The sequence below is a fragment of the Geotrypetes seraphini genome, chromosome 14 (assembly GCF_902459505.1).
Source record: "Geotrypetes seraphini chromosome 14, aGeoSer1.1, whole genome shotgun sequence".
Taxonomy (NCBI): Eukaryota; Metazoa; Chordata; class Amphibia; order Gymnophiona; family Dermophiidae; genus Geotrypetes; species Geotrypetes seraphini.
Window position 1 is genome coordinate 21203313 of NC_047097.1, and position 25629 is coordinate 21228941.

Consider the following 25629-nt stretch of genomic DNA (forward strand, 5'->3'; position numbering starts at 1 on the left):
TTCTCTCTACACCTATTTTTTTAAAAAAATGTTGCATTTTTCTACCGAAGCCCTTCATCCGAGGGAGTTTAGCTGCCCTCACGCGTTCATACGCCTAGCACCCATACAGTCAAAGTCCCGGAACCCTCGCCCCTCCTCTCTTCCAAAGGCCTTGGCATCTCTCCTGCTCTCGAGTGCAGCCTGTCTCCCATTCTCCTCTCCGACACCTTCCCCACATTCTCTTTCTCAACCCCCACCTCCGCCACTACCTAAAAATTCCTCTTCCCGTAGTCACTGGCAGCAAATTCATCCACTCTGCTCGCAACTAGCCTCGAAGCTATTTCCTGTCCCGCCCTGCTAGAAACAGGAAATTGCGTGCGCGTGGGGGGGGGGGGGGGGGGGAGGTTGAGACGTAGCAGAGTGAAAAGATCTGGGGCTATAGGGAGGGTATTTCCTGTTTCCTGCAAGGACCAATCGTTATTCAATTTCCTTTCGAGGCTAGTTGCGAGCAGAGTGGATGAATTTGCTGCCAGTGACTACGGGAAGAGGAATTTTTAGGTAGTGGCGGAGGTGGGGGTTGAGAAAGAGAATGTGGGGAAGGTGTCGGAGAGGAGAATGGGAGACAGGCTGCACTCGAGAGCAGGAGAGATGCCAAGGCCTTTGGAAGAGAGGAGGGGACGAGGGTTCCGGGACTTTGACTGTATGGGTGCTAGGCGTATGAACGCGTGAGGGCAGCTAAACTCCCTCAGATGAAGGGCTTCGGTAGAAAAATGCAACATTTTTTTTAAAAAATAGGTGTAGAGAGAATCGGTGTTCGTTGAATCGGGGTGGGGCGGACACCTGTCTAGCTTTCCAAATGATTTGTATTAAATATGGTCACTGCATCTACATATTGGAGCTTTCCAGGCCACCTGTATTAGATATGCTGCAGCTGTATTTGAATATTTGGGTGTGCAAATACATTTTGTCTGGTTAGGTGTCCTTTTTGCAAACCTTTTCATGTCCTAGAAAGATAATTGACACCGTATTTGTGATATTTGCATGGTAATGTAATATGGAGAGGCGGATCATAAAGCTGCTTGAAATAGACCAATATTTTGTTGAATATCATCTTCTGAGCAATATCCTAATAAAATTTTAGAAAATAGAAAACTATTCAGGAAAATGTTATGTCATGTGGAAGGGTTACTGTTAAAGCATGTTATTGTATGGTTATGCATAGTTATCAGTAACTAGGTCTCATCACCTGTGATAAAATAGTGTGAGTTGGTGGTAAAATACTTCTCTTAATGGTAGTCTTAAATTGATAACTGTACATCTAACTCTGACCATTGAATGTCTGCTTTTCAACCTTTTCCATTTCTGATTAAGCAGTGATCTCTTTCATATAAAATAAATTGTTTCTTCCTGTACTCTCAGCAGGGTTTAAAACAGCAAGGGTGGTAGCTCTGAAGCCATGGCCCTGCCATTCAGGAAGGATTTTGACAAGTTTAGACATATCGATGAAGATGAAATTCTGAATAAGTTGTCTGAAGAGGAACTGAAACAGCTGGAAACCGTTCTTGATGAGCTCGATCCTGAGGTAAGGTATTGGGGTTGTTTTATGGTAAGCTCTAAGGAGAACAGACTACTTCTTAAGTATTTATACAGTGAAGGGTTATAGAAATGATATATAGTAGCTGTATAGTGCAGATTTGTGTTTGGACATAACATGGCCAATATATATATATGGTACTTTGATTTTGGGTTTTGTTTATAAATATACATACTATATTACATATCGTAGAATAATTCTGTTTTCCAAAGAGTTTTGGATCATTTTTAGGGTTCCACCATGATATTACTGTGTGTATTTGAGGTTGAATTTTGAGTTCCCACATTTTATTTTTTGGAATATTTTTGACTCATCTAGAATAGTTATACTAACAGGCTTAGCAGAGCAATTAATGAATAGTTGGAAACAAAACTCCTAACCCAGCACTTTCACTCGGATTTATGCTCTTGGGAACCACAAATGTTTTTTGATTGGTCCTATTTGCTGAAGGGTCTACTCACCTTATCACTATTTACTATTGTCTTGGTTCATCCTTGTTTATATTCTTAGAAAAGTTTTTGTTTTCATTGGAGGGAGGGTTGGGAATATTCTATGTAAATATCTGCTGGCATGTGCTTCAGGTCCCTTTGAAAAGTGTAATATTATATTGTATGTTATCATAGTTTTGATTTTAATGACCAGATTTTAAAACAAAAATTTGTTTTTTTGCCAGAATGCTCTTTTGCCAGTAGGCTTACGGCAGAAAGACCAAACCACTAAAGAAGCCTCAGGACCGTTTGACAGAGAGCGGCTCCTGTCGTTCTTGGAAAAAGAGGCTTTGGAGTACAAGGACAGGGAAGATTATGTACCTTTTACTGGAGAAAAGAAAGGTAAGATGGCCCTTATGGCAGTGGTTGTATGAAAAACCACCTTAAGTTATAATTTTGCAACTTTTTAAAATAAAACTAATCAAAGAAAAGGACTTCCTAGGCAGAGGAAGGAGGAAGTTTCTGCCATCTTGTCCCTCCTTCCTCCGCCCGACGCCCTTAGAGCCCCTGCCTCCTCCAGTCACCGGGGATCGCTGAAAGCCTCCTACCAGTGCAGGTTACTTATCTGGCTGCCTCTGCCCAACTTTAGCTGGATGTTGCGACCCAGATCCCTGAAACCACGCGGATCTCAACCAGAGAAGGGTTACTGGCCGGTTTTCAACCGCCCTCAGTCCCAGCTCTCCCACAGCTCTCTTCTTTTGCTCCTGCATTGTACCTTACAGTCACTCTCCAGCCGCTAATCAACAACATGTCACCCCCCACTACCAAACTCCTATGCACACTATTACTTCTCTCCCTACTCACAACAAACTGGAGAACAGCAGGCCACCACTTTTCACCAATACCAATAGTGACAACAACATACAGGCAGACACTATCACCCAAGAAACTTCACCAGACAAGAAACCTTAATAGAATGCACAACAGCCTCACAAGAAAGCATCCCACCCACTTGGGGATGAAAACCACCCCCCAACACAAAGAAGTCGGGTCATAAACTCCCCCATATACCCAAGAACCTCCTTCACCCACAGATTAGCCCCAACTACCACAAACATCTGAACTTTTAAGATAATATAAGAGTCAAAACGTGTATTTTTGTTTTTGATCCTACATTTTGTCCTCTCCTTTTCTCTTTCCTTCTTCTTTTCTTTCGTTTACTTGCATCTGCTCTGAATGATGGGTGGATGGAGGTTGGGATTGGTGGTTGATATTGAAAATTGTCTGAGCCTGGTATTTGCTACTTGTGTTGCTCTTCTTTTTATATTGCTGGTTCTCATGTTGGCTATGCTTGTTTATTGTGCTCAATAAAAATGATTTAAACATAAAATTACTCTTATTATGATTAGAAGTAGAACTGGCCAATAGTCAAGTAAACTTATTCCCTTGAAATGAAATAAGTGAGCTCATTTAGTAACATGTCACAACTTGGGCCATGAATGGCCTATGGAGATGAGAGAGATTCTGAAGAAAAATCACAGCCCTTAAAGCAGGCGGCTCTGTGCCAAAACACTAATGGTACTGGTCTGTTGGGCTACAATACAGTAATTTGCGGAAATATCTGATTCCAGCCTTTGATGTTTGAAATCAACGGTATCGCAAGCTGTGAGAAAAGTGTTGGTTAAAAAAGAAATAATTTTAAGAAGCTAAGCATTGCCATACTGGGACAGACTGAAGGTCCATCAAACCCAGTACCTTGTTTCCAACAGTGGCTCATCTAAGATTTCTCATATCAATGTGGCGTGAGGCTTATTTAATTTCCTTAGATTCAGGGGCAATGTTAGGAAATTCGACTTTACGGAGAGGGTGGTGGATGCCTGGAATGCGCTCCCGAGAGAGGTGGTGGAGAGGAAAACGGTGACTGAGTTCAAAGAAGCGTGGGATGAACACAGAAGATTTAGAATCAGAAAATAGTATTAAATATTGAACTAAGGCCAGTTACTGGGCAGACTTGCACGGTCTGTGTCTGTATAAGGCCATTTGGTGGAGGATGGGCTGGGGAGGGCTTTAATGGCTGGGAGGGTGTAGATAGGCTGGAGTAAGTCTTAACAGAGATTTCGGCAGTTGGAACCCAAGCACAGTACAGGGTAAAGCTTTGGATTCTTGCCCAGAAATAGCTAAGAAGAAAAAAAAAAAAAAAAAATTAAATTGAATCAGGTTGGGCAGACTGGATGGACCATTCAGGTCTTTATCTGCTGTCATCTACTATGTTACTATGTTTAATAGCTATGATGACTGACTACATGCAAATCAACTTGGAAAGGGCATTCTCTGTGTTCAATTAGACCAGATGGCAGCATCCCAACTCGCAGTAAGCTTACAAAGAAAGAACCACCCTTTCCTCCTTTCACACGAGTTAACATTTGAAAGTTTTCCAGGCATTTAAATGGACTAATATTAAAATCCTACTCTTGGCTGCTTGAGCTACCCTAAATGCCACTTTTTTTGGCAGACTTTGCTGACCTGTTTCAACATGTTAAGAAAAAACAAAACAAAAAAACCCCCAAAGAGGACACATTTCATTCTTCTGTGTAAGTTGTCTTATTACTCTGTTAGCTTTTTGTGCATATACCCACCACTTCCAGAAGATAAATGCCATGTTTTTAAGGGCATTTTTTTTACTCTGTTATTCAGAAATAAAATGAAATTTAAATTTGAATTTTGACCTCTTTTTATCTTGAATATTTGTGTTGTTTTTGACTGCAGGGAGGGAAGCAGAGCTTTCCTTTATTTGATTTTTGGCTTCCAAAGAAATAGAATCTCCAGTGAAAGTAGACCACTTGTTTTGTGGCACTCTGTTACTCGCATATCATATGCTTGAGAATTATACAGTGTTTCATTGTTTTCTGAGAAATATTTAAGGCTATGGATTGATGTAGTGAGCTGTTTTCATTTCGTGTTTGCAAACAGTGACTGTGGTACAACAAAGTAGTTTTGTTTCAGTCTCTACAGGCATGTCTGAAAGAAACCATGCATGTTGCTGATTAAATATGGGTACATTTGACTATGAAATGTTGCTGCCATCTCTTCCAGATCCTTAGCAAGTTCTATTTTCTTTAGTTTTTCTTCCGGAAGAGTTTCAAGTTTAATGAGGATTTGATTAATCGCTTAATCTAAATTCTAAGCGATGTACATTTCCATAACATTACAATATAAAAGGGATAATACAATAAATGAGACTAAAACAGACTATTGACAAAATTTTACAAGACTGGAAACAGAGGGAAAGGATGGGATGGGAAAGAGCAGACAAGGTATGTTGCATCTCCACTGGACTTCCTGCACTCTGGCTGGGGAAACAGCAGTAGAATAGGGTATGTGCACTTGTACTATAGGTTATTTTCTTTTTTTGACTCATTTTATAAGAGAATGCCTATGTGTGAAGTCCAAAAGGTGCCAATTTTATAAAGGCAAAAATAAAATAGTTAATGCCTACTGATTTCTAAGTTTTACTTTTTTTTTTTTAAAAAGAGGAACCATCAAATTCAAGAAGCCTAATTTTGACCTGGCAGATAAACTCATAAGCTTCAATTGCTTGTCGTCATTTTTTTCTATCCTTTCAAATTATTTATTTATTTAAGTATTTACATACCACTTATAGCCTAAGTGGTTTACATTTAGGTACTCAAGCATTTTTCCCTATCTGTCCCAGTAGGCTCACAATCTATCTAATATAGTAACATACATAACATAGAAAATGATGGCAGATAAAGACCCAAGTGGTCCATCCAGTCTGCCCAGCCATACATGCTCCATAAATTAATTTAGTTTAAATAGTCCTTTTTCTTAGATATTCCTGGGCCAGAAACCCAGAGCCCTGCCCAGTAGCCTGCTAGCCCTGAAATATCTGCAATTATGTATGGAAATATATACCTGGGGCAATGGGGGATTAAGTGACTTGCCTGAGTCACAAGGAGCAGTGTGGGGTTTGAACCCACAACCTCAGAGTGCTGAGGCTGTAGCTCTAACCACTGCACCAGAATGTTTTTAGATATTCCCAAGTGTAACTTTTTAATAAAATATCTTCAAAGCTGTATCATAATTAAAGACTTAGGGCTCCTTTTACTAAGCTGCGATAGTGTTTTTAGCGCACATAGGCTCTTAAACCTGCGCTACGCAGCTAGAACTAATGCCAGCTCAATGCTGGCATTAAGGTCTAGCGTGCGCTAAAACCGCTATTGCAGCTTAGTAAAAGGAGCCCATAGCTCAAATATAACGGTTTCTCGTGGTCCCTCTCTGCAACTGCTCCACAACCAAAGTGACCCCTGAAATCTGCCTCTAGCCCTCTGCCCCCCCTCCCTCAAAAAAAAAAGATATTCCTCGTGCCCTACCATTCTGCAAACTGCCATACTTCCAAAAAAACTACTCAACTGCCTCATTAGCTCATGAACTGATCCTATTTACAAAAAACAACCCCCCCCACCTCCGCAACCATACCACCATCAACTGCTACCCCCTACAAAAAATAACACATAGAGCTTTCACAAAACAGAAGACACAGAAATAACTAAGTGGGATGAAACTTGGTATGTGGAAAAATAGATGAAAATGCACATCAGGTTTGAAAATGGGGCAAATGGGACCATAAATTCCAAGAAAATAAGCCCCCCCCAAACCCCCCCCCCAATGTCCCAGTGCATTTCTGTGGATAAGGAATTCAGCTTCTGTAGCATTAAAATGTATCTTAACTGAAACATAGCAATTAGAGAATTCCTGCTTTCAAACTGCCTCTCCCCTGTTTAACTCTCCCAGTCATCCCAAACCGCCTCACCCTCAAAACCTGCTCCACAAACTACCCTGCACAACTCTCCTACCTCCCCACAAAATGCCCTCACCATTAAAAACTACCACCTGCAACTGCTTAAAAACCCTACAAATCAGCCAGTTTCCTCAAAAGTGCCCTCTACAGACCCTCTCATATAAAACAGAGTTACACAAACACATGCACATCTGGATTACAGTACATCACATTTAGGGAATTATTTTTATTTTAATTTACTCGGATATATATTTAATTAGCTTGCTTTCTACTGTGAATCCCATTCACTAAACATTTCAGCTTTCTTACTGGCTACCAAATGTATACACGCACACATACTCGCTTTCTCTCTCTCTCGCTATGTGTATATCTGCAAGTGTGCTCTGCATTCTTGCCTTACTTGTTATTGATAGTAATTTTCTACAATTTACATTGAATCCTTGCAGATATTTTAATTTCTGAATGAAAAAATTCTTCAATCACTTAAGAGAATAATTTTATACTTGTAAAATTGCATTGAATGGAGTATACTGCTTTCACAACCGCAGTTGCCAGGTGGTTAACATTCATTTGGCAGGTTATTCAAAAGCACTTATCTGTATAGCGGTAGTCGTTATATATATAAGTTTCCTTTCTGCCAGTATTTAGAAGTAGTGTCCAGTTAGGGCCACTGAATATCCTACAGACCACCTCAGGTAGAATGAAGGTGGAGCATAAGTGTTGCACCTGATTGGATAGTCAGCCATATTCAGAAAGCCATGTGAATAAAGATTTTATTTATTTAAAAATTTATATACCGCATAATAACTGCGTTTTACAAAATTACATGCATACATATTTAACAAATGCTAAACATGTTTCAACAAGACGAACTCAGGAAGACATTAACAAACAGTATCATTATCAAAATCTTCTTTAAATTCATCCTAAAAGATGGAATCACAAGATCCTATAAAATCATTTACAAGACAGGATGGCATTAACAGAGAATAGCATTAGCACAGGAAGGCATTGACAAATAATTGCATTTTCAACCTATTTCTTAAAGTTCAATCTCCCATCACAGAATCGCTGAATACCAGGCAAAAAGGCTGAGCTGATATCACCACTAGCCATAGAGCTAGCGGTGACCACTTCTAAATATGTATATTCAGTATTGCCCACTCTCCATACAAAAGTACTGAATATATAGAATACTGTATGTTCTCTGGGGTTAAGTTCCTAGAAAACCACTTGAATACTGAAAACACAAATATAGAATCATTGATCCTATGGGAAAAATGGAATAGGTTCCTTTGTGACCCTGTCACTGTATAATTTTGCTACTTAAACTCATCATTTCATTACCCTTCTTGTAAAGAACAGCTTGCTTATTACATTGTATGTATACACTGTTGTTGTTTTTTTTTTGTAAAAGTACAGTGTGTACAGTCTTTGTGTTGGCCTCGAAGTAGCAGTTGCACCTGATCCTCACAACCCTACTCCTTCCCTTACTGAGGCAGTAGCGGCAGCGGTGAACAGAAGAAACACCATAAACAAGCTGCTTCTGGCCAGCTCTGGCAGGGCCTTTCTTCTGCTGTGTCAGAAGTGATATGGCAGACGAAAGACCCTGCCATGGCTTGCTGGAAGCAGCCTGCTTCTCAGGATCAGCTGCCACTGCTGCTTCAGGGCTGAGGGAGGAAGGGGGAGTTGTCAGGATGGCTGCTGCTGCTTCGTGGGTAGGAGGGAGGGAGATTTGTGGCTGTCTGCTGCTTTGGGGTCTGGAGGGAGGGGGGTTGTATGGAGGTTGGCAGAGGAGCGCAGGAGACTTGGGGGGGGGGGGGGTTGGTGTGGGGGTGGGTTGGTTGGCAATTTTTTTCCCCATTGGTTGAGAATGCCAATTAACTGAGATTCTACTGTAAATGGAAAAGATGGGGTGGGAGAGTGAATGGGGACTTATAAATGAAGTGAGGAGGAAAGCAGTGATTAAGAAGGAGTATGGACTTAGGGATTTACAGTTGGGTAAAGGGTATGAGAGAGGGAGTTGCACGGGGATAGAAATTGAACCCATCTCCACCTATCCCCATAAACTTCAGAAGTAGTTATTTCATTTAATTATGCTACTAAATTTACAAATTTAATTATGCTATTAAATTTACCAATACGCAAAGACACTTTATTAATTTGGAAATATTAATTGGGAAGAATACATACTTTGTAAACAGGTCTCTGCCAGAACCTCTAAATATAAAATATAAATACTCCTGCTGATGAGGACCGTCAAGCTATGCCATCTGAAGACTTCTTCTGAAGGTCGATGGGGGTTCCTTTTGCCAAGCTTTGCAGGCAGCAGTAGCGTCCAAGTCGTAGATGCTGGCACATGGTGGAAGGAAGTTCTGGTTGCTTTTGGAGGAGGTCCTCAGCTGGCGTTGCTTGGGGATCCCCACCAGCCACAGCAAGGATCAGCAAGTTCTTCAGCACTGGAGAAATAAAACCAGAAATGCATTTCTTTTTCTTTTGAACACAATACAAAGACATCTGCTATATACATTCCCCAAAGCTAACATATTTCATTCAATAAATTCCTTTTTTACCTTTGTTGTCTGGCGATTTATTTTTCCATCAAGTTGGTTCTGCTCTCCTGTCTTCTGCAAATTCTTCTTCAAGCGATTGCTCTCCATTGGTTCCTTCTACCATGGTCAGTCCAGCATTTCTCTCTTCCCTCACTCCCTTCTATCCTGGATCAATCTCCCTCTTTTCCCCATCCCCACTCTTGCATAGCATTTCTTCCTCTCTCCTCTACCCCATGTGCAACATGTCTCCCTCTCTCACAGTCTATTATCTCTTTCTCTCATTCCCTCCCTTGCTGCAAAGGGAGTGGGAAAAGAGAGAGAGGGATCCAGAGTGCATCTCTCCCATCCCCTCTACTGCCACATCCAATATTTCTCCCTCTCTCATCCCCTGGACCATATGTATTATCTTCCATCCCTGCCCACCAGCCCCATACCCAACGTTTCTCTTTCTGTCACCTCTCTCTAGCACCATGCCACATCTCTCCCTCCGTCACTATGTCCAGCTTTCCTCCCCCTTGCATCCCCTTCAGTCTGTCCTCTATTCCTGCTCCAGCACCATGTCCAACATTCCTCCCTCTTAAATCCCTTTCAATCTGTCCCACCCTTCTCCACCACCATATCCAATATTTCTCCCTCTCATCTTTCTCTTCCCCATGCATCTCTACCTCACTCCTCTCCCTCCTTATGTCCAACAATTTTCCTCTTTTTCTTCCATTCCCCGTGTGCTCCAGCTCTTTCCCTCTCACTCACATACCCAGCAATTTTCCCTTTCTGTTCCCTCCCCCACTTCAGCATCTCTTTCCCTCCCTCCATCCATCCTATGTCCCAAGTTCATACCCCCTTCCTCGCTCTCTTTTCTGTCCCAAGTTCATGCCCCCCTCCCTTCCGTGTCCAAATGCACTCCCTCCCTCCCTTTTGTGTCCCAAGTTTGTGCCCCTATCCCTCATTCCAGCCTTTGTCCCAAGTTCATATCCTTATGTCCGAATGTACTCCCTCCTTTATCCCAAGTTCATGTCCCAGCTCTCTCGCTTCCTTGGTCCAATCACTCCCTCCCTCCTTTCTGTGGCTCAACTACTTCCGTGCCTCCCTCCTGCGAGACTGTACTGGAGCCGTCCAAGTCTGCCACCTCCTTTCTGCCTTATGCACTTGGCAGGGCCACGGTTCCTGAACGCTGCACTTGGCTGACCCAGAAGCCTTCCCTCTGACATCGGCTCTGACATTGGAGGAAAGGCTTCCGGGTCGGCTGTGGGTGGCATGCTGAAGCACTGCATGTTGCTTTGTGGAGGGGTCAAGTGTGGCTGGAGGGCAGGAAAAGGAGGCACACTACTGAGGTAACATTCAAGCCCCTCGAGGTGCCTCCATCCCCTCAGGATCTCCATTGTCCCCATCCCTGTGCAGCTCTCTAGTATAAGATGGGCTTGATTATATGAGACTTGATTATGGAAGGAGGGAGAGGGGTGAAAAGGTCATTTAAAGGACATGGAAGGGCTGGGTGGTGACAGTGAAAGACTGTTGGAAGGAAGCAAGAGAGGAAAAGAATAGATTGTAGGCTCTTTGGGGCAACAGCATTGTAAATATGCAAGATTTACTAATATTGCTAAATTTATGAAACTTTTTCATGAACTGTCTCAGTCAAGCTTTCTATAAGTTCTATTTGTACTAGATTATGAACTATGAATCTGATTCTTTGGTTGCTTCAGAATTATATCTCTTGTTAATTTACTGGAGGGGAGAGTGTGGCACAGTGATTAAAACTACAGCTTCAGCACCCTGAGGTTGTGGGTTCAAATCCATGTTGCTCCTTGTGACCCTGGGCAAGTCACTTAATCCCCCATTGTCCCAGGTACATTAGATAGTATCCAGCAGGGCGGCTGCAATTTACCTGGATACAGGTTCAGAAGTTCCATAGGATGAAAACTCCTCTTTATGCAGAAGAGAAGAGCTTATTTATTTATTTATTTATTTATTTAAGAAATATAAAGTAAATATAAAATTTAAAGTAATTTTGTATCAAATGAAGGAATAAGAAGACATGTTAAAATTCTCCTGTTCAAATTCCTTCAAAAACAGTTTGAAAAAGCTATGCATTTTATTCTCTTCCCTGACATCACTTTACAGCATTAACATACAATAGCATGACATACAGACTTTCCAAACACATCCTGTGGAGCCTGGTACGTTTACAAAAACATATATTTTCAATGTAATTATTCAGTTAACTCTCTATGTCCTGGACCAAATGTAAAATACAGTGTAAAGACAGACAATTCACTTGCATCAAGTCCAGTAGATGTCGGTGTTTCATTTTTTCTCCATATGACTGCTAAACAACCCCTGACATCCCTGACCTCTCCAGACACACATCATGTCAGTATAGGCCTGCGCCCTAATCTATAGAAACAGGCATCCATGTACCGTATTTTCACCCATATACCGCGCACTCGGGTATAGCGCGCGGGGAACACAAATTTATGTTAAAAAAATTTAATATAGCGCACACACGCGTATACTGCGCATGCTAAAACCTCCTCCCGCCTACTCCGAACCGGCATTCTCCCCCCCGCTCGCTTACCCGCATTTTACAACTTTTTTTTCAATCCGATCCGGCATCCCCCCTGCGAACCGGCATCCTCCCCCCTCGCATCACCCCCCCTCCCCCGCGATCCTACATCCCCCCCAGCACCGCAAAACATCTCTTACCCGATTGGGCACCGGCACCAGCACCAATGCACAGGACGTGCCAGTGCCCGAAGATCCTCCCTCGTTGGTTTGGGCTGGGCGGTGCGGTGCAGGAGAGATCCTCCTTCCTGCGCCGGGCTGGACTAGGCTTTGAGCATTTGCGCATGCTCAAAGCCTTCTGGTCTCGCTCTCTCCGAAATAATCTCGAAGAGAGCGAGACCAGAAGGCTTTGAGCATGCGCAAATGCTCAAAGCCTAGTCCAGCCTGGCGCAGGAAGAAGGAGGATCTCTCCTGCACCGCACCGCCCAGCCCAAACCAACGAGGGAGGATCTTCGGGCACTGGCACTGGCACTGGCACGTCCTGTGCATTGGTGCCGGTGCCCAGTCGGGTAAGAGATGTTTTGCAGTGCTGGGGGGGGATGTAGGATCACGGGAGAGGGGGGGTGTTGCGAGCGGGGGGGGGGGGGAGGATGCCGGTTCGCAGGGGGGATGCCGGATCGGACTGAAAAAAAAAGTTGTAAAACGCGGGTAAGCGAGCGGGGGGGGAGGATGCCGGTTCGCAGGGGGGATGCCGATCGGATTGAAAAAAAAAAAGTTGTAAAACGCGCTCACGCGTATAACGCGCAAGGTTATGCACGGTTTGTAAAATCGTGTATAACGCGCGTGTTATATGCATGAAAATACGGTAGTTATTTGTGATTCCATGTACAAGAACAGATTTTCTTGTTTCCTCTGAGAAACTTATTATCTTGTAATTCCATACATCTTCATACGTCCTCTTGTATATGAACAATGGTTAATAAATTATTTTCGTTTAGTCACAGGATCAACCTTTTGAACTCTCTCAGCACACAGCTAGAATGCAGATACAGCAATTTAAACATTTCAATCTTTAATTACAAAGTCTCTGGCATTTTCTCAATCTCTCTTTAATTTATTTATTTAAAATTTTATATACCGCATAAAAACTATGTGGTTTACAAAATTACATGCATATACATATTAAAAATACTAAAACATGTTTCAACAGAACAAACACAATAAAACATTAACTAACAGTATCATTATTAAAACATTTTTTTCAAATTCATCCAAGTTGGAAAGACAAAATCCCATAAAAACATTTACAGGACAGTAAGACTCAGCAGCAAATAGCATTAGCACATGAAGGCATTAACAAATAATTGTGTTTTCAACATTTTCATAAAATTCAGTCTCCCATCACAAAATTGCAGAATACCAGGTAGTGCATTCCAAAGCTTGGCACCTGCTACAGACAGCATTTTTGCCCCAATCTTAACATGAGAGACCAATATCTTACCCTCCAAATTCAACTTCATACCATTTTCTGGGTTGATAGATTAAAAAAAAAACTCCTTTAGTGCCCAAACTTTAATATATATTCACTTAATTTTGATTTATTCACAAAACCTAGTATTGGTTTAAACCAACAACTCAGTTTCCACATCACCTGTGACACCTGTAAATTCCAGGAAATCTTCAGCAATAGATTGTGAGCCCACTTGGACAAACAGGGAAAAATGCTCGAGTACCTGAATGAATTCATGTAAAACCATTCTGAGCTCCCTTGGGAGAACAGTATAGAAAATTGAATAAATAATGAATAAAATTATATTACAGTCCTTCTGGGAGAGGAATTGTAAAGTCTGGGGATGGGTTTTTATATAGGCATTGTTATGCTTTATTGTATTTTATGTTTATTTAGATGCTTTATCTTAGGATTTTTATAAGAACTGCCGCTGCTGGGTCAGACCAGTGGTCCATCTTGCCCAGCAGTCGGCTCACGCGGCGGGCCTCTGGTCAAAGACCAGCGCCCTAACTGAGACTAGCCCTACCTGAGTACGTTCTTGTTCAGCAGGAACTTGTCTAACTTTGTCTTGAATCCCTGGAGGGTGTTTTACCCTATGACAGGCTCCGGAAGAGCGTTCCAGTTTTCTACCACTCTCTGGGTGAAGAAGAACTTCCTTACGTTCGTACGGAATCTATCCCCTTTCAATTTTAGAGAGTTCCCTCTCGGTCTCCCTACCTTGGAGAGGGTGAACAACCTGTCCTTATCTACTAAGTCTATTCCCTTCAGTACCTTGAATGTTTCGATCAAGTTCCTCTCAATCTTCTCTGTTCGAGGGAGAAAAGGCCCAGTTTCTCTAATCTTTCACTATACGGCAACTCCAACCCCTTAACCATCTTAGTCGCCCTTCTCTGGACCCTTTCGAGTAGTACCATGTCCTCCTTCATGTACGGCGACCAGTGCTGGACTCGGTACTCCAGGTGAGGGCACACCATAGCCCGGTACAGCAGCATGATAACCTTCTCCGATCTGTTTGTGATCCCCCTTCTTTGTCATTCCTAGCATTCTGTTCGCCCTTTTCGCCGCCACCGCACATTGCACAGACAGCTTCATTGACTTGTCGATCAGAACTCCCAAGTCTCTTTCCTGGGAAGTCTCTCCAAGTACCACCCTGGACATCCTGTATTCATGCATGCATCACTTTACACTTATCCACGTTGAACCTCATCTGCCATGTTGATGCCCATTCCTCGAGTCTGATTGTCACGTTGCAGATCTTTGCAACCCCCTGTGTCTTCACTACTCTTAACAACTTCGTATCGTCCACAAATTTAATCACCTCACTCGTCATACCTATGTCCAGATCATTTATACTGACATTTGCTGTGGAATTATGTTGTAAACTGCTTTGGGTCTGTGGAGATCAGTGATACAGAAGAAGAAGAATATAATTTATGGAATGATATCTTTTCAGAATGGATATATTACCGAACCTTGGCTATTTGGGCCTCATTCAGCCTTCTGCATTCACACGGTAGAAGCTAGTAATAGTGGTGATTATGATTTTTAGCCCATTTTCTCAAATAATACTGAGAATGACTTAACATCATGATTAATATTCCAGTACAAGTGGGGAACAGTGGGCCCTGAGCGCAACCTAAGTTAAGAGTTTCCTCTGTTATTTTTAAAACTGATTGCTTTTAATCAGTTGTATTGGAACATTCTCTAAGAGCTACATGTCTATGTTTATATTTGGGTGTGTTTCATTAGACTAGAGGGTAAAGGGTGTGTACAGGGTGCAGTCTAAGAATAGAAGCTGCGGCCTCAGACTTGTATGCCTGGACTGTTTGTGTTGAAGGAAATGTCTGTAAGAGGGCTATGATGCAACTTAAGTAAGAGAACTTGATCCCTTTAGAATTGATTGCTTTATATGAACAACTTGTTTGCTAACATACCTTTCTAAATGTCTAATATTCAACAAAGGTGGCAAACACATTACTTTGAACTGAAGAGAGATTTTACTCTTGGGAGCAATGGTACAACATTTCAGTGTATCTAGATTTTTAGACAGCTTTTGATAAAGTTACTCATGAGAGGCTCCTGAAAAAATTAGAGTCATGGGATAAGTGGCAAAGTTCAGTTATGGATTAGGAATTGGTTATCGGATGGAAAATAGAGGGTAGGGTTAAATGGTCATATTTTTCAATGGGGGAGAGTAAACAGTGGAGTGCCGCAGGGAACTGAACTGGCACTGGTGCTATTTAACTTATTTATAAATGATCTGGAAATTGGAACGACGAGTGAGGTGATTAAATTTGCAGATGACACTAAACTGTTCAAAGTTATTAAAACGCATGCGGATTGTGAAATATTGCAGGCAGACCTTAGGAAATTGGAAGACCGGGTGTCCAAGTGGCAGATGAAATTTAATGTAGTGATGCACATTGGGAAGAATAACCCAAATCACAGTTACCAGATGCTAGGGTCCACCTTGTGGGTTAGTGCCCCAGAAAAGGATCTGGGTGTCATCATAGACAATACAATGAAACCTTCCGCTCAATGTGTGGTGGCTGCCAAAGAAGCAAACAGGATGCTAGGAATTCTTAAAAAAGGGAGGGTTAACAATATTAAGAAAGTTATAATGCCCCTGTATTGAGTATTGTGTTCAATTCTGGTCTCCTTATCTCAAGAAAGATATAGTGGCATTAGAAAGCATTCAAAGAAGAGCGACCAAGATGATAAAGAAGATGGATCTCCTCTCGTATGAGGAAAGACTAAAAATGGCTCAGGGGAGATTTGCAAGTTCACAAAGCACTTAACACATTTGGGGCCTGATTCTATAAACAGTGTCATGTGGCACCTACATTTACAGTTGTTAATCAACTGCTAGGCACTGTTTACAGAATCAGGCCTAGCAATTCATAACAGAAAATAATCACAATGATGTATTTTCATTCATCCCAGGATATGGTTTACTAAAATCCAGATAAAGGGAATTCTAGTTATGCTTATATTAAATGTAATCTATGAAGGGATTTTGGATTTAGCGCAACACCTTTTTTGGTAGTAATTTAAGGTGAGTTACATTGAGGTGTAGTAGGTATTTTCCTGTTTCCAGAGGGTTTACAATCTCAGGGTCCAGTACAGAAAGCCGTATGTTAATAGCTGTACACAATACCTGAGTGTACAGCTTCTAATATGAGCTTGCTGCAGAGGTTTGGTGCCTCAATGCAGTGATAACACAATATCCCTGCTGCATTAAAAGTATCAGAAAAAAACAACGTACATACCACTGCAGTAATCTGCCATTCATTGTTAAATTGTTTCATTTTCTGTTAACAACAATTAAAAATCTCTCTCCAGTTCTAAATAGGGGAGCAAATAGAAAAATCTGTGACTTCAACTAAAGATTTTATATTTAATCATAGACCTGATGGGCCGCCGCGGGAGCGGACCGCTGGGTGCGATGGACCTCTGGTCTGACCCAGTGGAGGCAACTTCTTATGTTCATATGTATGTGTGTGTGTGTGTGTATATATATATATATATATATATATATATATATATATATATATATATATATATATATATATAAAGATTTTATATATATAATATTCCATTTGCTGCCCTATTTAGAAATGGAGAGGAATTTTTAATTGTGGTCTTTTTCCATTGGGTTTTTGTGTTGATAAATATAATTTCCTGTTAATGCATGAGTAGTGATTGTGTCATGTACTGACAAGAAGGGAGATATTAAAAGTGGATCTGTACCCCCCCCCCCCTTCAACACCACAAAATTAGTCCTGGTAGTCTAGATTCTTCCCCTTTCCCCGAGCATAAAAAAATCTGCTGGTGGTTTGGTATACACTCCTCCTCTTCCCTAAGCCCTTTGATCCTCCTCACCTACAGTATCTTAAAAAGTTGAAAGGCAGGGGCAATGCCTATTCACTTTTTTCTCTAGCACCACTGTCATTCAAAATGGGCATCGGCATTGTTTACTTAGTAAACTTCATTTCTATTCATGCATTTTAATATTGCATGCTCTGATCTTTAAAATTGGAGTCCATGCTGCATTATCTTCTGCATGAAACACTTCTCTGAATTGTGTGGCCATAAAAATGCTCACAGATCTCTTGCTACCTACCACACTTCCACCTACATTTTACCTGAGAGAGGAGAGAGCTCAATGACTTGTCCAGGATCATAAGAAGCCACAATGAGATTTGAACTAGGTTTTCCTGGTTCTAATGCACTGAAATAACAATTGGTTTTTTTTCTCTCTCTTTTTCCAGGGAAACTTTTTATTCCCAAAAAGAAACCTGTAGAATTTCACCCACAGGAGAAAGTGTTGCTGGATCCAGAACTGGAAGAAGCCTTGTCAAGTGCCACGGACACAGAATTATGTGACCTTGCAGGTCAGTTTCTGAAGCACAAATGCGTGTCTGCATATTCATACCTACTTCCTGTGGGCAATAAATACTCTTCATTTCTTTCATCTTCAAGCTGGGTCAACAAAAAGTCATTGCTGCTTTAATTCTAGGTTCAGTAACAACATAGTTACAGGTTATGTTTATTAGTCATTTGATACCCCGCCAGTGCAGAAGGCCATGGCGGCTTACAATAAATACATAAAAACATTGAAAGGAATGCCAAAAAGTAAAGTTCACACTCATACAAGTAACCGATCGTACATAATATCCAATTGTGTCATCTAATTCTGATCAGTTCTCACTAAAAAGAACAATTAAAAGCCATTTTTAAAAAGTGTTTTTAAAAAGAGACGTAAATAATTGTTCAGCCCTAATCTGAGGAGGCAAATTATTCCATAAAAAAGTGATATAAAAAAGTAAGCTGATTTTCATGTGGATTCATATTGGGCAAATCAGGGAGAGGGGAGAACCATTCTATTAGCATTGATTGACCTCAAGGCACGGGAAGGAGTATATGGCATAGCAGACGCTAAATAAACTAATCTAATCTTCAGTTTATATACTGGGTCATCTCCCGAAAGAGCTCGACTCGGTTCACAAATGAATAAGATCAGAGTAAACATAAAATGTAAGCCTAAAAGAGAAAATGCTATTAGTGCATTATTTCTAGAAAAAACGCTAATAGTTAAGATTAAGATCTAAAATTGAATAAGAACTAAAAGAATGAAATATACCATTACTGCAACACTTCAATAGGTAAGCCTTTAAGATATTGTGTGAACAGTTAAGTTTTTAAATCTTTCAGGATTTGTTGTAGCTGACCTATCAACCTGACAGAGTCAGGAAGTCTGTTCCAAATTTTTACCAGTTTAAACGTCATAAATTTACTAAGTTTTCCAGCGGATCCGAGTACTCTAAAAGAGGGAAACGATAATTTATATGTTATAATTCTCGAATAACAAAATCTGGTAGTATTCCAACATAAAGGAATTGAAGGGTCAAATATTCCATAAAGGAACTTAAAGATGACACATATGCACTTAAACTGTATCCTAAAGTGAACTGGAAGCCAGTGAAGATTGCTCAATAAAGGGGAGACATGATCATACTTTCTCTTTCCAAAGATAAGTTTAACTACCGTATTTTTTATCAACTGCATCTGATCTAGACTACCCTGTTTAATGCCCAAATAAACAGAATTGCAATAATCCAACTGAGCAAGCACAGTGGACTGTACCAGTACTAAATAATGTTCTTGATGGAATAGTGATCTAACTTTCCTCAGCATACGTAGGCTAAAGAAACACTTCTTTGCTAGAGAATTTATCTGATTGTGAAATGTATGTGAACAGTCCAGGATAATACCCAAGATTCTGGAGGAAAAATCTAGATGTAATGAGATACCTGTTTTCAATATAACATTGGCAGAAAGATTTTCTAATCTAGGCCCGATCCAAAGCAGTTTGGTTTTTGAAGCATTCAATTTCATTTGAAATAGACATTGCCCACATCTGTAACTTGGAGATGCAACAGTCTATGCCCAAAACCAAATCACCAAGATCGGAGCTGATTTTTAATAAAATGAAAATGTCATCCGCATAAGTGATTATAGTCTCTGCAGATGAGAGACAAAAGTTTTTCAATGAGGTCATGTAGATGTTAAACAAGATTGATGACAGAGGGAAACCTTGCGGCACCCCACAGTTGGGTGTCCACAAAGATGAAACCTCACCCTCTAGATTTACTTTATAGGAGCGCATCAAAAGAAATTTGCTAAACCAATCTAAAACCACATAATTTAAACCTATGTCGGATAACATATGAATCAAGATATCATGAAGAACTACGTCGAAAGCAGCTGACAGATCGAATTGTAGCAACACCACACATTTATTTTGCATCTGTAACTTTTGGAGCTTTGCAATTAATGACAATAAAAGAGTTTCTGTGCTGAAATTTGGTCTAAACCCATGTTGAAATGGCAGCAGAATAGAAAATTTCTCCAAATAATTGGAAAGTTGACTAGCAATAACTGATTCCATCATTTCCATCATTTTTGATCTAGCTGAGAAAAGTGAAGCGCTTTCAATGTTTACTTAATTGCCACCCAAAATATTGTTCTTTGAGAATGTAGTGTATTTTGTGTTCTGAAGTAAGCAGAGTACCGTATTTTCACGTAGATAACGCGCACCCGTGTAAAACGCGCACACGGGTATAGCGTGTGGGAAACCAAAATATATGTAAAAAAATTATTGTATACTGCGCACACCCATATACCGCGCATGCTGCCCGACTCTCCTTTCGCCCGCCCCGACTCTCCTCTGGCCACCCCGACTCTCCTTTCGCCTGCCCCGACTCTCTTCTCCCCACCCTGAAAGCCTGATGCCCCCCCCACCGATGTCCGATTCACCCCCCTCCCGCAGGACCGCTCGCAACCCCACCCCGAAGGACCGCTCACCCGCACCCCCACCCTGAAGGACCGCTCGCACCCCCACAGCCTCCCGACCCCCCCCATCATGTAGAAGCTCCTACCGGTGTTCTGCTGCTTCCTCTTGGCGGTCCCGCCCTTTCTCTGACGTCAAGCCCTCTTGCCCCGCTGACTCCCCAACTCCCCGACACGATCGGGGCAAGAGGGAGCTCAAGCCCTCTTGCCCCAGCCAACCGCGGCACCCCCGACACGATTGGGGCAAGAGGGAGCCCAAGCCCTCTTGCCTCGCCGACTCCCCAACTCCCCGACAATATCGGGCCAGGAGGGAGCCCAAGCCCTCCTGGCTCTGGCAACCCCCCCCCCCCCGCTAGTTGTTCGGGCCAGGAGGGAGCCCAAGTTCTCCTGGCCCTGGCGACCCCCCCCCCCCCCCCCCGCTAGTTGTTCGGGCCAGGAGGGAGCCCAAACCCTCCTGGCCACGGCGACCCCCACCCCGCACTACATTACAGGCAGGAGGGATCCCAGGCCCTCCTGCCCTCGACGCAATCCCCCCTCCCCCCAACGACGGCCCCCCCAAGAACTTCCGACTGCCCCCCCCAGCCGACCTGCGACCCCCCTGGCCGACCCCCACGACACTCCCACCCCCCTTCCCTGTACTTTGTGTAGTTGGCCGGACAGACGGGAGCCAAACCCGCCTGTCCGGCAGGCAGCCAACGACGGAATGAGGCTGGATTGGTCCATCCGTCCCAAAGCTCCGCCTACTGGTGAGGCCTAAGGCGCCTGGGCCAATCAGAATATGCCCGGGAGCCTTAGGTCCCTCCTGGGGGTGGGGCCTGAGGCACATGTTGGTGTGCTTAGCTTACCTAGCAGCCATCTGCAGTGATTTGGAAACTCTGAAAACGTGCATGTTGTCCAGAATGGGGCAGGATGTAGGCACTGCGACTGGATTTTGGGTAGCATGCACACAGATTAGTTTAGTAAGTGGTAGGATTTTCGGTTCCTAAAGATGGCCGCACACAGATACAGTGACACAGACAGACAGTAGTAGATGGACACAACCAAATGTAAGCATGTGTGCGTATGTTGGATGTTGTACAGAGAGGAGGTTGAGGCAGGGGGAGGGTCAAGTGTTTAGACGTTGGAGAGGGCATTTGATAGAAAGGGACAAAATGGTGTAGAATGAATGTTAATGGGACTATAAGGGGCGAGGTGAGGACAGAAAGGTAAATAGAGGAAGCGTGAGACCTAACCATGCACCAAGATGCCAAAGAGCAGCACAGTGCATCAAGTACCATTCTAGGGGCTGCTGTTTATAGGAGGTGTACATGTGTGCACATTTTCTATGTATTATCCAAGCACTCAAGGTGTATAGAATAGGTCCTATATGCTTAGTTGCTGGTCATGACCAGTAAATACCCATTCTTTAGCACTCTCCAGACCAGTAGAGGTTAACTTTACGAATGGGTATATATCTAATCATGACCAGCAGGTGGAGACTGAAAACAAAACTTTGAGACAGTATATACTATCCTCCCTTCTCTATTTCCCTCAGTCTTCTTTCAGTCTCCAGCAGGTGTTGAGTGATCTGTACCCATCTCTCTTGGTAGGGCTGTTGGAATTTGTTTAGGGGTTTATTGTCCCTGTTTTTGGCCGGACGGAGCTTGGTCGGGCCCTGTTTGGGGGTCCGTCCGACCTCGGGGGTGTCAAACCCGGCGGGTCACGAGCGGGGTCCCTCCCCCCACTTCCTCCACCTCCCCACATTTTTTTTAGAGGAGCCTCAGCAGTAAGCCTTGCCCCCTAAGTCAAGCAAGGCATATTGCTTCGAGAGCCTGTGGAGTCTGTTCTGTAAAAAAAAAAAAAAAAAAAAAAAATCCTGAGGTAGTGCTGGTCTGAAGGGTTGTTTCCCTTTAAGAAAACTGTATTTTACTGTATTTTTTCATGTAACCAGCACTTTTTTATAGCTAGGTCGCGTCTGGAGCAATTGTGCCCTTCTCCGGGGGAGTAGGCCACAATTTTAGTCCAGCCGCGAGGCACTCGCGGCCGGCCTGAACTCGGCGGTTTGGGTCGGTGAGGTGGTGGAGCTCCGTCGGCAGCGGCTGCAGGCGCCCAGAGCTCCCCGCCGATGGTGCCTCGCGAGTCGGCTTGGAGCAGTGGGGAAGCCCGGTCTTCCACAACCGCCCACGGAGGGATTCCCCGAAGGATTCCCTCTCAGCTGATTTTTTGACAGCTGATGCCGACTTGCCTGTCTTAGCGGCTGGGACTGTTCAGTCTTCTCAGCCGCTACAGGCCATGGAGGGAGCATTTTTGGCGGGAACTTCGCCATTTTCTTTGTCTGGCCCCTCCATTTTGTCTGCAACCTCAGGTGACCTTCCCCCTGTATGGCGAACACAGGGGCAGGTTTCAGCATGGACCCCTGCTGGGGCAGGGAGTCCCTGGGGACCCCCAGGGGTTTTTTGCCCCCAATTTATTTTCTTTCTTTGTGCGGACTTTTGGGGGTCCCACGTGCGCCTGGGGGGTTTCGGGGGGGGTTTCCCTCCGCGCCCCCTATGGCTTTGCCTCCCTCTTTTCGTTTGGCGTCCCCTCTTCCTCCTCCCTCATCCAAGCGCCCGTGGGGGGGCTTGGATTGCGAATTGGTGGGCGGAGGAGCGTGTTGGCCTGGTTGAGGACCTGGCTGCTTTGGCGGGCTTCCAGGATCCTCTAGAGGGGACGCCTGTTGGCAGCGGGGCGGCGGGTTTCCCGTCTTCCAGAGCAGATGCGTCCGTGGTGCGCTTTTTTATTCAGAGGGATGAGCTTTTAGACCTGTGTAGCAGGTCTCCTTGGTGCTGCATTTTTGCAGTGGCGCCGCCGGAGACCCCGCGTATGGGGGCCCCTCTGCTTCAGGGGGTCTGTCCTGGTTCCCGCTCTTTTCCTGTGCGTCAGGATTTGCGGGATTTTGTGTTGGCGCAGTGGCCTATGGGCGCAGTTTCGTTTGGTGTGCGCCTTGGCTCTTGGGTATCCCGTCCCGGAGGGAGGTAGGGCTACCTTAATTTCGCCAATGGGGAACGCGGTGGTCTCGGCACTTCCTAAGCGGCATACCGTGCCTGTTATGGACGGTTCTGCTCTTAGGGTCTCGGAGGCGCGTGCGTTAGAGACTCTTCTTAAGTAGGATTTTGATGTCTCTGCCTTTGGGGTCCAGGCGGCTGTTTGTGGGGAGCTAGTCGCTCGCGCCGTGTTTCGGTGGGCTGAGCGTGTCCTGGATCGGGAGTCTGATGACTGGTCTCTAGTGGATCAGGAGGTAGCGAAGATTGCGATGGCTGCCTCGTTCCTCTCAGATGCTCTTTATGACTTGGTGCGGATTTCGGCTAAGTCTATGGCATGGCCGCGCGGCGTATTTTGTGGCTGCGCGCTTGGGCGGCGGATTCTGCGTCCAAAGCTAAGTTTACTAAAGTTCCCTTTAGGGGGTCTTTTTGTTTGGAGAGGAATTAGATGAGTTGATTCAGACTCTGACGGACTCGAAGGTGCCCCGTCTGCCTGAGGACCGTGCCCGCCCTGCGTCTAGGTGTGGGGCTGCCCGGGGGCGTTTGCGGGAATTTCGCAAGTATCGCCCGGGGCGTGGGGCTGCTTCTTTCCCGGCTCAGGGTTTTTTCCCGGGGTCGGTTCTTCCAGCGCATGCAGCCCTTTCGGGGGGCCCGTCGGGGGGCAGGGAATCCCTCCGCCGGTTCCCCCGCTTCCCGTCCTGCGCAATGACTCCTTGCCGGCGCCCCCTTTGGTTCCGGTGGGGGCCCGGCTGCGCAAATTTTTCCCCAAATGGGCCGAGATCGCGTCCGATCAGTGGGTCCTTGAGGTGGTGCGGGACGGTTACGCTCTGGAGTTTACCCGCTCTCTGCCGGACCTTTTCCTCGCTTCTCCATGTCAGACTCCATGGAAGACGCAGGCTTTTCGTCAGACCCTTCAGCGTTTGCTAGATCTCGAGGCAGTGGTGCCGGTGTCCCCTACGGAGTGGGGCACCGGCAGGTACTCCATTTACTTTGTGGTGGCCATAAAGGAGGGGACCTTTCGGCCCATCCTGGATGTCTCTCGATCTGACGGAGGCCTACTTGCAGGTTCCAATTCGGGCCTCTCATCAGCACTTCCTTCGCTTTGCGATCTTGGGGTGGCACTTTCAGTTCTGTGCGCTTCCCTTTGGTCTGGCCACGGCTCCTCGGACGTTCACCACGGTAATGGTGGTCGTCGCGGCAGCCTTGCGGTCGGTGGGCATCCTGGTTCTCCCCTACCTGGACGACTGGTTGATTCGGGCAAAGTCGTTGCAGGAGAGCTCCCGGGTTACGGCTCGGGTGGTGGAGTTTCTCCGGTCGCTGGGCTGGGTGGTCAACCTTTCCAAGAGTCGGTTGGTCCCGGCTCAGCGTCTGGAGTGCCTTGGGGTTATGTTCGACATCTCCTTGGGGAAGGTCTTCCTTCCAGAGGCCCGGGTGAGCAAATTGCAATCTCAGATTCGCCTGCTTTTGGCGTCCCGGGGTCCTCGGGCGCGAGATTTCCTCCAAGTCCTGGGGTCAATGGCGGCGTCCCTGGACGTGGTGAGGTGGGCGCGGGCCCACATGCGTCCTCTTCAGTATGCTCTGCTCCGGAGGTGGTCTCCCCGGAGGCAAGATTTGGATGTTCCGGTTCCCCTGCGAGGCTTGGCGCGCTGCAGTCTGCGCTGGTGGCTCCGGGCCCCTCACCTGGTTCAGGGGGTGGGTCTGGATCTCCCGCAGTGGACGGTGCTCCTTACGGATGCGAGTCTCCTCGGTTGGGGGGCTCAGTTTATGGGCCACTCAGCTCGGGGCACCTGGTCCGCGGAGGAGGCCTCCTGGTCGATCAACGAGTTGGAGACCAGAGCGGTCAGGCTGGCGCTGTTAGCTTTCCACTCCCTTTTGCTGGGCAAGTCGGTCAGAGTCCTGTCGGACAATGCCACGGCGGTGGCTTATGTCAATCGTCAGGGGGGCACCAAGAGCACTCCTGTGGCGCAGGAGGCGGCTCGGCTCATGGTTTGGGCGGAGTCCCATCTTCTGGACCTCTCGGCTTCTCATATAGCCGGGGTAGAAAATGTTCAGGCAGACTTCCTCAGTCGTCACTTCCTGGATCCAGGAGAGTGGTTTCTCGGCGCCGGAGCGTTTCGGTTGATAGTGCAAGATTGGGGGCAGCCCCTGATGGACCTGATGGCCACGAGTGGCAACGCCAAAGTGCCCCGCTTCTTCAGTCGTCGCAGGGAAGGGCTGGCCGAGGGTCTGGATGCTCTGGTCCAGCCGTGGCCAACGGAGGGGCTGTTGTATGTGTTCCCTCCTTAGCCGCTGGTGGGCAGAGTGCTTCTTCGCATTGTTCACCATCCGGGTTTGGTGGTGCTGGTGGCTCCGGATTGGCCTCGACGTCCGTGGTATGCGGATCTGGTGAGACACCTG

General features: G+C 44.9%; 2 protein-coding genes across 4 annotated transcripts in view; one reads left to right on the plus strand and one right to left on the minus strand.

The window, feature by feature from the left end:
• The window catches only part of LOC117348098 (tropomodulin-2-like), a 49602-nt gene extending 49235 nt beyond the window's left edge, over positions 1–367 (minus strand). Inside the window, exon 1 of one of the 2 annotated variants that reach the window (XM_033919785.1) lies at positions 249–367. The gene's annotated coding sequence lies outside the window, so the exon portion shown is untranslated. The remainder of the gene's footprint in view (positions 1–248) is intronic. The other variant, XM_033919786.1, reaches the window with a different exon arrangement.
• Positions 368–385: 18 nt separating this feature from the next.
• Positions 386–25629, plus strand: part of LOC117348099 (tropomodulin-3-like) — a 73777-nt gene continuing 48533 nt past the window's right edge. The window contains exons 1-4 of one of the 2 annotated variants that reach the window (XM_033919787.1): positions 386–537; positions 1399–1561; positions 2247–2403; positions 17653–17775. In XM_033919787.1, coding sequence (XP_033775678.1) covers positions 1436–1561; positions 2247–2403; positions 17653–17775 — 406 coding nt within the window. In that variant the 5' untranslated portion in view covers positions 386–537; positions 1399–1435. The remainder of the gene's footprint in view (positions 538–1398; positions 1562–2246; positions 2404–17652; positions 17776–25629) is intronic. The other variant, XM_033919788.1, reaches the window with a different exon arrangement.